This window comes from Penicillium angulare (assembly GCF_028827245.1).
Source record: "Penicillium angulare strain IBT 27051 chromosome Unknown utg000007l_segment0_segment0, whole genome shotgun sequence".
In the NCBI taxonomy this organism is placed as follows: Eukaryota; Fungi; Ascomycota; class Eurotiomycetes; order Eurotiales; family Aspergillaceae; genus Penicillium; species Penicillium angulare.
This window is the reverse complement of record NW_026623166.1, coordinates 2,867,029-2,880,317: the sequence shown is the minus strand read 5'-3', so window position 1 is coordinate 2,880,317 and position 13,289 is coordinate 2,867,029. Positions and strand designations below refer to the sequence as shown.

Genomic DNA, 13,289 nt, shown 5'->3' with positions numbered 1-13,289 from the left:
TCAATCCCGAATGCATTCTCAATAATTTATCGCAGAAAAAAGCCCAAGATAACCCCAAATCCGATCCATTCCTCCCAAGCGTAATCCAAGAGACAGTAAAAATCCAAACAAAGTAGGGAGTCGGTAAGAATATTTGAAAAAGATCATCTTGTAAAATATGAAAAAGAAACCATCACACCGTTGAGCACGTTAAAAGGAAAAGAGAAACGACAAGGTAGAATGCCATATCCAATATACAAGGATAAGACAATTTAACCACCGAAACCGTACAAGGTACGACCCTGGCGCTTCAGAGCATAGACAACGTCCAAGGAAGTGACGGTCTTACGCTTGGCGTGCTCAGTGTAGGTGACAGCGTCACGGATGACAGACTCAAGGAAGGACTTGAGCACACCACGGGTCTCCTCGTAGATCATGGCAGAGATACGCTTGACACCACCACGACGGGCGAGACGGCGGATAGCGGGCTTGGTGATACCCTGGATGTTGTCACGCAAGATCTTACGGTGACGCTTGGCGCCACCTTTGCCGAGACCCTTTCCGCCCTTTCCGCCTGTTACGGATAGAATGTTAGTATCAGATGACATTATAAAAATGGATAAGAAGAAGTAAAGTGGAATGAGATGAGACAAGACAAAGAAAAGCATAAAAATATTCAAAGGGTATAGAGTGACAGCGAGGTGGAAGTAAGGTGTAAATAGTAAAATGGATTTCCTGATCGGGTAAGAGGGAGATGCATAGTTGCCTCAGGCACCAGGATCGGAGACAGTTTGCCACCAATTACATTGGCGCCAGGGGCATCACCAACTTCCAACATCATCACAACGAAAAACACGACGACGACAATAAAGACAAACAACACGAAAGTAACAAGGTCATGAAGGAAAAAAAGGGTTACTCACGTCCAGACATATTTAATTATGTGTAAAAGGTTGATAAAAGAGATTTGTTTTGGATAGTTTTGATGATGGGTGAAAGACGCGCCGATAGGATGATGAGCGATGAAGAGAGGAAAAAAAAAGAGGGAGAGAACGACTAAGAAAAGAGGGGAAGAGCGGGAATTAAATACGTGGATGACTACGCGTGATTTGGTTTTGGGGGGTCGGGGAGAGTTAGGTAAGCGAGAGATTTTGTTTTACATTCTGCAATGCGGCGGTGATTGGCAGGCAGGCAGGGAGGAAAAAGGGTGTTATGAAGGGCTGGATTGCGAGCGCTGTTCTGGGCCGTTGTGTGTGCCTGGTCTTTACTGCGGGAATCATTAATGTTCGGTGGGGCTGATCACGTGGATGATAAGCCACCCGGTAAAGGCGATAAGGGGGACCCGCCACATCAAAGTATCCATCGGACAATGCAGAGCCTGTGGAGTAGACCCAGGTGGAGTTATGCATGCCATGTCAAAGAATTGGCATCTTCTACCCCATACAGTACTATAGAATGGTATGCTATTGAAATAATTTCATCATGGTCATTCTATTATTGACGGAAGGGAAAAAATAATACACAACAGTTTGCATCCGTAAATACTCTAAATCAAGTACAGAGTTTCTCTCTATACCCATGCTTAGATATACCATGCTACGGTGCAAAAAGAAACATTAAACCATGAATCAAATCACATTCATTCATATCCCTCATGCTATCAAGATATCATGTCGCTGTACAGAAACAGCGGACTGCTCTTGATCTTGCAAATCATATCTCTCATGCAAATCCGTTTTCGCTTGCATCTTGTCAAATATGTCGTCCCTGAAAACACGAATAAAAAGAAAATTGGAAAAACATAAGATAAAACGAACCACCCAAGCGCCATGTACGCAATGAAGAAAACGCAAAAAAATGCAACAAGGAGGCGGGCGATACTAAAACTTTTTTTGGCGAAAAATGTAGAGCTGCATGATAGCAGGAAGAAGTGAAAATGCCTCAAAAAAAATAGGTGACGGGAGAGTAGAGGGCGTAGAAAACAGTAAAACCAAAGGCAAAAGAAAATTCGTTACTTGTCATCATGCGTATCAAAACAACCGACTGGAAACGGAGGAGACCGCTCCAAATAAAACTCGCATCGATCTTGTCTCCCAATGCCCCGATGTGTAACCCATAAATCTCAGCTAACACGTACAATGATCTTAAATTAGGCTCCGCGGTTTATTATGCATCGCAAGAATCGAAATCTTTCACATGTACGATGCAGTTGCAAGACCATGATTGGCCACAAATATCAGACACAAGAGAAATTCACTATGCGTGACGAGTGAAAAAAAAAAGAAAAACGTTATTGTGCGCCGATCCAAGCCATGCTTGCGCAACTGGCCATCGACGGATTGGGAAATGACGTGTTCGATCCCATTTCAGATAAAGAAAAACCAGGCCTCCTTTTAAGGAAACAGTCAATATGAGGAGTTTTTTTCTGGGTTCAAAAAGTAGATGCGAAGGGGCAGAAAGTAGCTTGACCCGAGCAGTCGTATGTCACTCACCCTCTAATAACAGGCGAGGTATGAGGCTCGGCTAGGAATCCCTTCCCAATGTCTGATGATATGGATATCGGTGAGACATAGGCGATGGGGAAGAGCGTGGAGAGCTTCGTGGACTAATAGCTGCTGGCGACCGAGACCGGATTTCGCTAGAATGCCCTGGGGATGGAGGCTCCAGAGGAGCTGGTGACCCAGGAGACAAAGGCGGCGAGGGAGTCCCGGAGGGAAACCTTCTTGCGTCTTCGCTAGGAACATTCACGGAGAAAGTCTGCTTTGTACTCGCGGACTTGGGCGTGCCATACTAGATAAAATCAAGTTAGTAACGTGATTTTGGTAGTCAATTTGTATTACGATAAACTTACAAAGCAATACTTATCGACCAACTCTTTGTACACAGAGGACTCGAGGCATGGCTTGCTAGAGACCAGTGAGGAAGGCTTCAAGTTTTCCGCAGGGGCTCCATTGCGTGCAATGCTCACTGGAGATGACTCGCGCGGAGAAGGCTCTGGAGCTTTCTCGACTGGTCTAGCCGTGTTCGCCTGGATGGGAGTTTCAGAGCGTGCTCGTGTTGTGAGAGTAGTCCGGTCAACAGGAGGCTTCGTCCGCATAGCAGCAGTCAACGAGGCACCAAAGTCATAGCGGTTACCAAATGCCTGAGGGGTAGGCTTTTCCCGACGCTTAGGTGGCTCGCAAGTATCAATGTCATCCGACGCAGCCTTGGTGAGGGGCGAGGCCTTCGAGCTGGCGAACGGATTGGCAAAGGAAAGATTCTTGTTGAGCTCTGGGAAATCGTCCAAGGATGATGGCATTGATTGGGGACGGGTGTGTGAGCCAGTGAATGTACGACTGCGGGGAAGCGAAGGTCGGGATCCACCAGATGACTTGTTGGCATTGGGGGTAGAGGTGGAGACCTTGAGAGCTTTGTGGAAATCAACTTGGAAGTTCATTCCATTATTATTGTCCCAATGTTCCTGTCCGTTCACAGTATAACGAATACACATGGACAGCGACTTTTTCTCCAAGTTTGCCTGGTCGTCCAATTTGATTTCGAAAGAAAATCGGTCGTACTCATCGTGTATGTGTTTGCGGCGAATATCGTGACAGAATACTGCACTAACCTCCGAGACTGTCCTCCAGTAATCAAATGTGAAACGGGCGGCCACATGCTTGTGGAACGCCAAGTTTGCTACAGCAACCGAACCGACCAAGACATTCTTGTCTCCAGAGAGAAACAGTCTTTCCAAGCGAACGGGAATAGTGGCACGGGCCGACAAATCCTTTGGGAAATTTGGAAGGCGGAGCTCCCACTCCCATGAAGGCGACTTGTCCTGCTTTTGGCTGAAAGGAAATTCGCCTTCTGTATCATAGTTGTCCACTGGGGATGTCTCAGCACTGACAGCCAAGGGTCGGTCAAGTTGTAAGAAATGGCGGATGTGTTCCAAGTGTGAGTCGAAGTGCACAGCCTTAGCATAGACCGGGGTCCCTGGCATACTGGAAGGCCGACGCCGAGCCGATGCGGGCCGGAGAGCTGGCCGAACCAACTCGCCCGACTTCTTCCGGACCATAGGTGGTCGAGGCGAAAGTTCTGCATCGCTCTCATCGGGGGAGCTGGTCAATGCTTCCTCATTTCTCAGCGAGATCGCTGATTCAGTGGAAGATCGCGAATGAGAGATCTTCCGAGCTTCTTTAGATAATCGCAGATGGTTGCTAGGCTTCGATGTCAAGATAGGTGTAGTATTATTATGACTCAATGAGGATTGAGCCTCTGTTCCTGTTTGACTGGCTGGGCCCATTCTCTCCGGTGAGTGTTCCTTTCGTTGTTCAATGGCCTTGACGGCTGCCTCCAGCTCCTCGAGCTTGATTCCTTCACTTTGATAGGGCGACTCCTCATCTGAGTTGGGGGCGGATTCTGGGGGCGAGATTACCGCCCCTGGAGGAATGGCAGCATTGCTTAATGGGGGCGGGGACTGCCGTAAACTAGCATGAGGGTCAATGATGGAGGTCGATTGGCGTGCAGACTCGGGGGTATGCACGGGGGAGGACTTGGAGATCGATGGGCTCCTTCTGTGTCGACGAACGTACGAGGTAGAGGAATAGGAACGGGAGTTCTGCAGACGGGGTGATGTAGAACGAGTCAGACCAGGCCTTTCGGGAAGGACATCTGATTTCGGATCACAGTATTCGATGTGTTGCGCGGCGAGCAACGACTTGAACGGCGCAGTGTATGGCATCCGGCCGACTTGTGTGTTTCAACACAAGAAGGGTTGGGATTGGGATGAATCAAGGTATTCACAGAATACTCAAGGTGTGCTCAAGGCAAAATCATTAAAACAGAACCTGTTAAATCGGAGATATCTCAGGTCAGTTCATATCTCAATTAATCCCATCAGGTGGCAAAGTGCGGATGGAGGTTTGGACGGAAGGCAAAAGCCGAGAAGCAGGCGAGGTACAAGCGATGGCATAGCCATGTAACAGGCAGAATTGCGATGCAGATGTGAAGGGCACAGGGGAAGAGTCAATTGGCGTGCAGGGTAAATGCAGATGGGTGTGGTACCAGATGGCGAGAGGGAAAGCGCAGACCATTTAGGATTAACAGGTATCACAGCTTCATTGAGTGACACCGGATGGCATGAGTAGTCCAGAAGACAATGGATGGATGGTGTAATTGTTGGATGGAAGAAAAAGAAAGGGATTGAGTGTGAGGAGGATTGAGTGAAGAAAAAGGGAAAGAAGGGAATTAAAAAAAGAAGCTTATCCTGGTCTTACCGGGTGGCAGTATATAGCACGATCCAAGTGGGGGAAGGAAGTGGCGAGAGACCAAATCGAAGGTTTCGAGGGCGAAAAAAAATAAGAAAATAAGAAAAAAAGAAATAAAAAAAGGATTCCAATATATAACAGAAACAGAAAAGTATTATGTATATAAAAAAGGGTAGAATGAGGAAAAAAAGTGAGGGGATTGGATGATTTGGATCGATGATCACCTCAGTCACCCTCAGTACCTCCGAAGTCACTGATAAGTCGTGCTGGCGGACGAATCAGAAAGCCATCCCCGGAACCGTTTTTGACTGGGAGAAGGTTAAATCAAAGGAAAACCCAGGTTGTTCGAATATTTCCCCACGAGAATTCCCCAACCAAGAATGGAGAAGAGAAGAGGGAATAAAGAGGAGAGAGGAGAGGCCTAATCTAGGGGGAAACGAAGAAAAAAAAATGAAAACTCGTTGCGATCCGGGAATCATATAACAACCTTTTTGCGTAAGAAAAAAAAAAAAGTGGAACAAGATAAATAAAGACTATTCCAAGCGCCTGGCCACAGAAAATCACTAGGGTGCGTCTGCTTTGCATCGACTCCGCTCCAATGTTACCGTCAGTGCGTCCCGTATAGCATGGTTAGGGACACGCCGGTGGGTCTGGACAATGGAAGTCACTTCCAAGGAAAAAAGATAAAAAAATACTTGAATTTTAGTTTTATTATTATAATTATTACTATATTTCATAATTTTCGATAATATATTATATTATATTCAGTATAATTTAGATCCTTCTTGAAACGAGACCAATCTATAGAACTAACCTCTTCAGTAACTATACTAGTAACCATGACTCTTAAATGCTATAGCTAGTATAGCTAGTACAGCTACCCATATTGTACCTCAATATATCCTACTCTCTCCCTCCGACTTATCCGCCAGCCTGTGGCGTACTCACTCAGGAATGTTGGGTGATCGCCCTACAGATTCTACAAAATCATCTCGATTTTCTCTTCACTAGGTGGGCTCCGCTCGCTAGCTTGAAATGGGGACCCCATTTTCTCCATCATACTTCTTGTGTTCCCTGTTTCTGGACTGACGTACGGCAATTGTATCACAATTTTCTCTGCGGTCTGCGACCGGGGTAGGAAAGTAGGAAACGAAAATAAAATACATTTTAGCAGTGCAGCAATAACTCCGAGAAATGAAACTGCACGACTATATCCTCAGAAAGAGAAAATGATATTTTATATCTTATTAAATTATTTTTAATTTTTGATTTTCTTCCCACTGCACTTCTTCGTAGTACTGAAATCCTTATCAAGAGCTTTTCGTGGCGTGGAGGTCCGAGTCCCCGAATTCACCCTTGCAACCACCATTGGCTCGACCTGATCCGAACTAAGAAAAATGAATTTAATTTAAATTTAAAATTTTCAATCTTTTCTTTCTTGCTGGAAATACGGAGTCAAACCATGTTCTCCGTAACATCATGGTTGATATCAAATTCCAATTTTTATCCTGATTTTGAAATTCCATCTAGTCAATTTCAACCATACGTAACTCTCGCGCAAAACATAATTCTCCTAATGGATATACAACCCCCGATTGCATAAATTCTCTCCATCTCAGGGCCCCCCTTTTATTTTTTATTTCCATTTTATTTCTCTCTCTTTCGGCCTCCACTAATCAAGATGGGGTGAAAGACTCGCAAATTCTCTGGCCTCGTCGCCTTGGTCATCGCCCCAGAGGTTTGCGTGTTGCGACCATGGAACGGACCAGGACCCCCAAATGGTATAACCAGGGAAGTCAATCGTCTTACATGCCGTTCTAGGATAACAGTGGCTACTAACCTGTTATCTATTATCTATTATCTATTATCGGATTGATCTTTCTGTCCGAATAGATACTATAATAGAGTTATGATTTTATATGAAGATTTGATTGAATTCCAAGAGTCATCATGTAAGGAGGTGTTCACTTGACCCCAAAAGTCTGACTTGCGACAGGTTTCCACCCCCTTCAGCCTCGATAGGCTACACAGCCGCATGATGGGAATGGAGGGGTGGAGGGGTAGAGGGGTACAAAGAAAAGAAGATGAATAAATCTAATAAATCCAATCAATAGAGGTCATTCAAAAAACCAAGGAACCAAGAAACCAGGAAACAGGATACAAGAAACAGGCCAGGCATGAAATTTCTCCGTGACATGCATAGTGCATTGGTGTGGATGTGTGGAATATCTTGTCAACGCTCTGTGGATCGACCGAGCAGCGACTGTATGCACTCCGTACTAATAGTCCCCACCAGAACGTGCCGCCAAACCCGGAGCTCATGGGGCCGAACTATGTATTGCCCACAGTAGTCGCTGCTACCAGTGGGTTCGGGTTAGTCAGAAAAGATTAGATGCAACAGGTCGCAGGAATCGCAGGAACAGATGATATTCATCTTCAGTCTGGTTCTGCCAAAGAGAGATCGCATTCTTATCGTGTTTTAAATTTGTTTGACCCATTGATTCTTGTTTTCATGGCCTCGGAGAATTTCCCCTGATATAAGAAAATGCAGAGATCGGGTGTTACTTCCACGGCTGTAGGGAACTTACGTCGACAGACACTGCGAAATAGATGACGTCAGACTGCATTTGACAGGCCCGAGAGTCGCGAGTTTCCTTGGTTTTGGTCACTTTGGTCACTTTTTGTCCCCCTTGGCGGCAGTGTCTGGAACCTCCAAGCCTATCCCTGTTTTGCGTGCAGCTTCACTATTCTGTCCTCTCCTGTCTTTTTCTCTCTCTTTACCCTAGTGTGCGACCATTGCCCTAGTTTTGAGGCGGTTCGCCAGATCCCCGGAGCACGATCAGCCGCAGTGGACACAACCTGTTCCCATCTCGTCTTTTCGGTTCCTCCAAGGTCCCTCCCGCGTTCTTGAATCAACCCCAGCATTGATTGCTCTGGTGGTTCAAGAATTCATTTACCCTCGGGTACTGCCGTTATCGAGACCATCGTGAAACCTCACGATCATTGCGGTTGTTACAAAAAAGACTTTGAAAGTACTACAAGAACCAGATTTTGATATTAAACAAGACGACAGAATCAAAATCAAAATCAAAATCCAATTTCCTCTTTGAGTGATGGTATTCTCGTCGATTTTACTACCCGGGTAACTCGATTCCGTTGTTTCATGATACCACAAGCGCCCAAACGTCAACTCACCGGGAGGCGTAGAGGCGCATGTCTCATTGTATATGTAAAAGGGTCATAGATTTTTCTTTTTTTGCCTTTCTAGTATTTTTTGCTAGTCGCTTGCATTACTTGCATTTCTGAATTTGAAACCGTCCTGCGTTTGGATCGTCAAACCCCTGCGGAATCCTTTGTTGCAGAGTTTTTTTTTCTCCCCTTCCTAATCTATTTTGCCACCACCGTTGGGAATAGTGGCAGTAGAGGTTGGTGGTGGCTGTTACTGTACAAAAGAGTCTCTTTTGACGCTAATCCTCAGATTGGTAAAGCCGGTCTCAAATCAACTAAACCGCACCTAGAGTGGATCAGGGCAGGTCGGCTAGCGAGCTCCACTTAGTAGAGAGTCGAGACTTCTCTCCATTCCTTCAATCATCCTGCGATCAACCCCGGGGCCCCCAGGCTGCAAAACAAATCCAACTCGCCATGTTGATCACTCCAGATTTTCTTTCTCTCTCAAACCCACCCCCGCCTTGTACTTGACTCAGGAGACTTCGTGGAGAGGGGCAAAGTGCATATGATTTTTATTTTTATTTTTTACTATTCAGATGACTATGTAGCTCCGCGGAGCTCAAGCCTCGAACTATCTAGATCGTCCGACATACCTTGGCTTCAATATGAGATAAACCTGACATAGCCAACCCGGTCGGCTCGGTGAAGCTGCAAGGTTGTAGAAGGTTTCCGACTATGTTGTCCCCACTGCAAGACGATAACGCCCGTTGGCCAGTCCTCCCCCCTTATTTTCAATTGAAATGCTAGAGCCTCCGTACACTTTTCGTCCGATGTCGACAGAAAAAAGAAAGCATACCTTGATTTCTTGTTTTTTAAGACGTGGGTGCCCTTTAGCACCGAAATCGCTATTTTACCCAGATAACAACCTTGGAAAGAATCAAAACGTGAGTTAATGCAGTAACGCATTGGCCTGTTCAAAGCACCGCCAAATCATACTCCCCAGGAGACCCTAGAAAAAAGTGGTCAATGTGTTGCAGCGCTCAGACCAAGACCTGCCACCATGGTATGTTCGAGATGTCACCTCGGATTGGTAGCCAAAACCAGAGAGTTCAGCCCTAGATCTTAGTGTCCGGCCCCTCCAGCGCTTACGCAGTATACGACCTCAGACCATCATTTCCATCAATCCCCAAGAAAGTTTTGAAGTTTCTTTTTAATAACTTTGTATTTTATTCACTGGTATAATGTACATCTACACCGGCTCGCGATCAGTTGCTTGAAATGATCACCCTCGCGCCATCTTTAATCCCCATGGACTCACCGGTATGGGCTTCGATCGCTATACGGAGACTCGGCTTGCATAGGCGTTATGGTGGCTGAACCTTGGTCACCGCAGTCCCGCTCGGCATCCAGCCTCCCGAGTCGTTGAAGTCAATAGCCCCGATCCGGGGATTTGGGAATGAGTTTCCTTTCTTTCTAAGCTTTGTGTTTGAGTACACCCCGCAAAGGTAGGTACCAAAGATACGTTTTGGCCCTTACTTTGAACTTTAAGATAGCTGTACACATAGTCGGTCTAGATGAATTGAACCATTGGATGAGCACCCTTGGAAAATGCGGTTGGGCTTGTCATTGGCTCATTTCTACGCTTATCTTCCCCGCGGATATCATGAACATTAGGTCTCAAGATGCACGCAATTTGGGTCGCGATGCGCGGCCCCCGCAGTCAATGACTTGATCTGGGGTTTGGATTGATTGCGTGTATTTCCCCAGTCAAGACATTATCGTGGGGTTGATTCGTGATTATTGGAGAGCTTTGTGAATACGAATTCGAATTCGTACCCCAAGGTTAATTCTCCCATGGAACTAGAGTAACCTTATCTATCTTTGATAGCTCAGTCAAGCCGGGAGGAATTTACTCCAATCATTGAAGATGTACTTCGTACAAGCTCTCAGTTTGGCATAATGGTTACATAAACATCTATTTCAAGATCAATCAATAGCTCCTTGACAATTTCCACCAAGGTGCTCTTTTCTTTGGAGAATTTTGAATTAGATTTCTAAATTCGTGAAACTTGCACAAGGATATTTGCAAAGCTGTTGCACCATTGAAGCGCTCTACTGATAATGCAGACTCTCGCATCACGCCAGAATTACATACACTCCCTGCCGGCGCCTCATCTGCACTGCATTCACACATGACCACCCTATGCATCCTGTAGGGACGCTGACACGTTCTCGCCAAGGTTATATCTAAGCAAAACGCTTGGTTGCAGGGGAGTGGTGGTATACGTAGACAAGTGGCCGCATAATCATCGCCCCCCCTCACCAGTTTCAGACGGACGTGCGCTCAGATCAGGGACCACCGTTTCTGGTCTGTGCGATGAAGCTGTGGAGTGATTAAAAACTACAACTAACATCCTCGACATGTACATGAAAACTGTATTAAGGGATGGATGTGCAACCGCCACTGCACTCTTGGTGGTCTCCACATCCTACCCAAAATAAAACAATAGTATGGTATATACTATACTGTACCGTAGCCTTTTCTGTATCCCTGCTATACTTTGATCCCTATAGTCATGCTGTGCATAGGAAACAAACCAATCGTACCACCTTTCTTCCCCAAGGACAAGTCGGCAACAGCCTAGATTTTTCGTGCCGTAGTCAATGCGCCAGATCCCGGTGCTGTTACTGGATGGATGGTGCATTGACAGTGGGTCCTGTGGCTGCATATCGCTTGGTGGGCATTAGACAGTGCATTAGTGCGGCGAACTGACTATACTAATGCATGGCTAGCGGTCAGTGCATGGCATCATCTGTTTCGACTAGCAGACGCCCCAAAAAACGGGCCAAATTTCAGGGGCGTTTCTCTCTCTCTGTATCCCTTTTTGTGGACTTCGCAATTGTGGATTATCGTAAATTGCGGAGTTTATGCTCCCCAGTCTTCGCAGGTGTACCCCGAATGTGATAAAAATGGAAAGCGGGGCCACTATCTACTTTCTCTTGACGTCTATTTTCCTAGGCTGACTGGATTGTCAAACATAGGTCCGTCCCCTTAGCTTCCCCCTAGGGTTCCACTCTCGTATACTACCCTCAGACCCTGTACGGGACCAAAGTAGCTCCCGCCTGGGGCATTGGCGATCGTCCATTGCGGCGCCCATATGACCACTTTTGGATAGCTAACTACTGAGATAGTCAAGTATACCGAGACGTTAATCTTTTACTACTTGCATATTATTAATGGCCTCAGAAAAGGATCAGAAGTACAGAATTTTGACGTTTTATATGTGCTTGTTATATGATACGAGCCGTCGGGTTGTTCAATGGCGTGATAGGCTTGCGTGTTATTTCACGTTTGCTTTATCATCCTCAAGCCTTGAAGCACGCTTGGCGGGAGAGGCGCCAGCCATCACAGCGCCATCATCGGCCTATAAGCCCTCAGAACCAAGGGGAAGGTGGTGGGCAAGCCACTTTCCCAACACTTCTGATAACCAGCTGCTAACGAATCAAAACTTTCCCTTGAAAGGTATCCATTTTCCGGTGGCAGTGACATGGCGTATTGGCTACAGCCAGCTACATACAGTTGGCACTGACTTACTTTCATTAGCGCTGCGAGAGAAACCTCCGATAATTAGAATAGTCATTAAAGGAAATCTGTCGGCGATTGAACTAGTGCTTCAGATTGTTTGTCCAATTGCCGACGAGAATCCTGCCTTCTGTTTTCATATGTGTATCTATATTCGAGGAGTAGTATGCTCCGCTGCGCGATTTACGCAGATATGAGGATAAATGAGGGGCAGTGTTTATGTGCATGGCTGAACTTGGTAGGAAGTCTCCGAATAAACCCCGGTATCAGGATGATCTACCACCCGCACAGGTAGGTACGGGGGATCTGCTCTCCAGATAGTTCTTGGCTAGAAGTTGAACAGTGCTCGAGTCTAAAAATGAAGTGATGTGATGCGGGTCACGACATTGATCCATGCGTACTGCGTTAGAACATCAAAACGCCCCTCGAATGCACCCATGTACTTACTTCGGCTACTCCACAAGTAGGCAACCGGGCTGTCTATCAGTCTGATGTCTGCCTTCGTTACCTTCAGATGACCATACTGAGTTCCTATCATGATAATGATAGAAACCTCCACAACTCCCGCGATGGCATAATGGATTGCATGTGTCCTATCCTTTGTAAAATTGCGGGGTGCATCATCCTCAAGCCTCTGCCACTTCACTTCTGCTTATTATCCCAAAATAAGGATACCCCGCGAATTTCATGTCAGCATTTATAAACATCAACATTACGAGAGTAGACAGAGCGCTCTGGAACATTGCTGTAGACAGTTCTGCATTGTCTCTTCACCCTCGATAATATCATGTCCCCTCTTTTTCACCTTTTGTCTGGACGCCCCTCACTTTCGAATCTCTCAAGCCGTCTAGCCGCTGCACTCCTCTTTTCTCTACTATTCAATAACCAACTAAACTCGAGTCCAAAGCTCAGACCCCGGCTTTCCCTCGGGTGTATCTCAAATGGCCCCAAACCCCTTCCCCTGCTACTTTCTCCCCGAGCCCAAAGGCCCCTACACTAATCTCTCCACCCAGCACACACTTCATCGTTTCACGCTTGCATCGTGCGCCGGGAATTCCGTGCTAAATGACCCTTTGCAGATAATCCAACAGAGCCCCGGATGCACCGGGAGCACAGATAAAGTCCTCCCAAACAACTCACATGATACCCCCGTTGCCAGGCTATAGTTCCGGCGTTCCGGCCTAGAGCGTCAACTTACTTCAAAGCTCCGCTATTACATCGCATTTCCACGGCCTAATTATCCTACAAATCACTAGATTCAAATTTCGAGAAAGTGAATCAAAAAATATGGGAGAAGAAAAACTTACACATAA

The 13,289-nt window shown here is 46.2% G+C and overlaps 2 protein-coding genes across 2 annotated transcripts; both read right to left on the bottom strand.

Annotated features, from left to right (window-relative positions):
* Window positions 1-251: 251 nt before the first annotated feature.
* Window positions 252-912, bottom strand: N7478_010331 (histone H4; the record flags this gene model as incomplete). The annotated part of the gene is made up of 2 exons (XM_056926545.1): window positions 252-553; window positions 903-912. The coding sequence occupies 2 exons, from the start codon at window positions 910-912 to the stop codon at window positions 252-254; spliced, it is 312 nt and encodes a 103-aa protein (XP_056775915.1).
* A 1,590-nt stretch (window positions 913-2,502) lies between these two features.
* N7478_010330 (protein phosphatase regulator GAC1) lies at window positions 2,503-4,699 on the bottom strand (the record flags this gene model as incomplete). The annotated part of the gene is made up of 2 exons (XM_056926544.1): window positions 2,503-2,769; window positions 2,831-4,699. 2 exons carry the CDS (start codon window positions 4,697-4,699, stop codon window positions 2,503-2,505), a joined length of 2,136 nt encoding a protein of 711 aa, XP_056775914.1.
* Window positions 4,700-13,289: the final 8,590 nt, after the last annotated feature.